At 42.9% G+C, this 3,057-nt stretch overlaps 1 protein-coding gene across 1 annotated transcript; it reads right to left on the reverse strand.

Annotated features, from left to right (window-relative positions):
* Nucleotides 1-325: 325 nt before the first annotated feature.
* Nucleotides 326-1,420, reverse strand: HTR1E (5-hydroxytryptamine (serotonin) receptor 1E, G protein-coupled). Its single transcript, XM_010137785.1, has one exon. It carries the CDS (start codon nt 1,418-1,420, stop codon nt 326-328), a length of 1,095 nt encoding a protein of 364 aa, XP_010136087.1.
* Nucleotides 1,421-3,057: the final 1,637 nt, after the last annotated feature.

A 3,057-nucleotide genomic window follows, 5' to 3' on the forward strand; every position in this document is an offset into this window, starting at 1 on the left:
TATAAAAGTGAGTATCGTCGTATGCTTCTCGAATCACTGGTTACACAAAATGTCTTAAACATAAGTATCTAATAGTTTCTTTTTTTTTTTCCATTGTGTTGCTAAAAAATCTGTTCCGTTGTAGAATAAATTTATTTTGAAGTCTTTGCCATGAATAACACTAAAGGTAAAAACCAGAAGAATGAATTACAGGCCAAAGATAAGTCAAGCAAATAGGCAAACACAAAAATCCCCTCTATCACGGGAAATGGTGACAGAGCCAAATTATTTTGCTCGTTCTTAAGGCTAGGAGTCATATCGTCACCATCATCATCTCCCAGTACTTTTAAGTATGATCTCGACACCTGATGAGCTTTCTAAAGGCCAGCTTGAAATCTTCATTAAAGCTAGTGTACAGCAAAGGATTGATAAGGGAGTTGACGTATCCAAGCCAGGTCAGGAAGTCTGCCACTTCCGGAGAGACAGTGCAAACGTGGAGGCCCACAAGCAGCTCCTTAATGAAAAAGGGCAACCAGGACAAAATGAAAGCACCTAAAATCAGCCCCAAAATGCGAGCAGCCTTTCGTTCCCGCGTCGTGGAGATCTGCTGCCGGTCGCCTGCCAAATCCAGGTCATTCTCAAAAGGAGGGATTCTCACAGACGCATTGATTTTGTCAAACTCCATGGTTGGGTCAGACGTGGAGAAGTCTGAGACGCAGAATGTCTGTGTGAGCTTACAGCTAGCAAAGGAGTTTTGGCTGTCAGTGCTCCTGTTGCTGAGGTGGCGGCTTGAACCCCGCTTCTGGTAAAGGCTCTTTGCAGCATGGTAAATTCTGTAGTACAGGATCAAGATCAAAGTCAAGGGGATGTAAAACGCTCCAAATGTGGAATAAATAGTGTAGATGACATGATCATGCTGTATGCGACACTCACTGGGAATATTGACGCTGTGGTGATTTCTCCAGAACAAAGGGGGCATTGATATGAAAATGGAGATAGTCCACACAGTCACCACCATCAGCCCAGCCCTTTTTGCTGTTCTTTTCCTGGCATATTCAATAGCATCTGTGATTGCCCAGTACCTGTCCAGAGCAATGACACACAGATGAAGGATTGAACATGTGCAACAGGTCATGTCAACGCTAAGCCAGATCTCACAGATGAAGTGGCCTAAAGTCCATTTATCTATCATTATGTAAGTAATGCTCAAGGGCATGACAAGAACAGCAACAAGGAGATCTGTCACAGCTAGTGAACATATTAAATAATTTGCTGGCTGGTGGAGCTTCTTGGTTGTGGAAATTGCTGCAATTACAGCAGAATTCAGCAGCATAGTCAAGGTTGTGATTGTGGCCAAGGTCAGGGTAACGAGCATCTTTTCAGTTACTGATTTTGGCTTTGCAGCCACGTTGGCTTCAGTGGTGCAATTTGTGAAATTCATTTTCCTCTCCAGGATACACAGTGAAAGACAAAGTTGCTGCGTCACGTGATGAGAGTTCCAGGTTCAGAAGTCACCCATTTGAAAGAAGGACAGAGATGCTCCAGGTGCAATTTTTTTTTTTTTAATAATCCCCTATTCAACAGAGCAATAAGAAGCTTCCAGGTTTCCTCGTGTTCAGTGCTTTCCTAGAAGATAAAAACACATCTGTTACAGAACCTAAAAAAATCCCCCTTTTGGCAAAAAGTTCTACTTTTCTAATATTACCACCTAAAGTGCTGGCCAATGCAACTCACATTGGGTTGGAAGAATTGAATGCACAACTACAGGTGATACTGAAGAGGGCACTACAATATAGACTGGCATCAGATTTCTTGCTGTTGCATGAGAATGGGATATGTGGATATTTGAGTCCAACTGATGATACTTCTTGTGTTCTCATACCCAGCGTAACTCGAGATCTTAGCAAACAACTACATCACATGAAACATGTGGCCAAGGCCAGTGGAGAGCTTAGGGAAAGTATGGATGTGAAGTGGTTGAATAAACTTTTGCATGGACTAGGATTTTCGTTAACAGGTTTATTGCAATCTGTATTAATAGTTATCATTGTAATTATTATATTTTATGTATTATTATCTTGGCTTAAGTCTACTCGAAGCTGCGTATTCATCCATCAGGTGCGTATAATGTCCATTTGGATGGAATTGGAAACCTGTCTGGGTGAGGAGGAAGAAAAATACTATATAAGGGATACCTCCAAAATAGATTTTATACAAGCGTGATTTGTGATTCTGTGGTGAGTGACTGTAGTCGTGGGGTGGGTGATGTGAGGATTTGGCACAAGAAGATAAGATATTCACAAGCACAAGATTCCTGTGTTATGTCCAGGAGTGGAGGTACCTTGAGCTGGCATACGTAATGGCTGAAGGAGGGACTCCTGTGAAGATAAGAGAGCCCCGTTCTGGCCAAGTGAAGAAAGCAAGCAAATGCTGAAATTCCCAGTGCCTGAGCAAAGACCTTTGCCTAATGAACTGCAAAATTAATATTAAAACTCATGCCCCTCACTATGCTAAAGAGCCCAAACCAGTACATGCCAAACAGATACGACTGTGTTAGTCAACTCTCCACCCAAATCATGCTAAACGTCACCCAAGAGGTAGAGACAATCAGAGTTAAGGTACAAAAAGCCAGGAGGGGCAACACCTGGCTGGTGGGGGGGAAAGACTGAAGACAGCAGGGCTGGTCGACAGGCTGTACTCCCCTTCCTCCATCCCAGACTGGGACGCCTCCTTGGTAAGAATTGTGCCTTCGCCATACAGTGAAAATACCTGGGATAGTTTTTTTTTGCTGGCATTAATACTACATAGCAGTTATTAGCGCCATTGCAGCGAGTGCATTTACCAACAGCAACATTGAATCTATCGTCTGTCATTTTAATAAACTTCTATTATTCCTATTGGCTTTGCAAGACTGTTTCAGTGCAAGTCCTTCTGGGCTCTGGCAGGCAAATGCCAAACACCTACCTTTAACCATCATCTTCTCTTCTTCTCTCCTGCCTTTTCTTCCCCCTTTTCTCTGCATTCACAGTTCATTTCTCTTTCTTCTCCAAAGGGCACTTTGGGCAAGATTTCCTGCTG

The sequence above is a fragment of the Buceros rhinoceros genome, unplaced genomic scaffold (genome assembly GCF_000710305.1).
Source record: "Buceros rhinoceros silvestris isolate BGI_N320 unplaced genomic scaffold, ASM71030v1 scaffold30806, whole genome shotgun sequence".
NCBI lineage: Eukaryota > Metazoa > Chordata > Aves > Bucerotiformes > Bucerotidae > Buceros > Buceros rhinoceros.

Bases quoted from the DNA above. Each gene is read 5' to 3' on its own strand.
- HTR1E (XM_010137785.1), bottom strand. From the start codon at position 1,420: ATGAATTTCACAAATTGCACCACTGAAGCCAACGTGGCTGCAAAGCCA.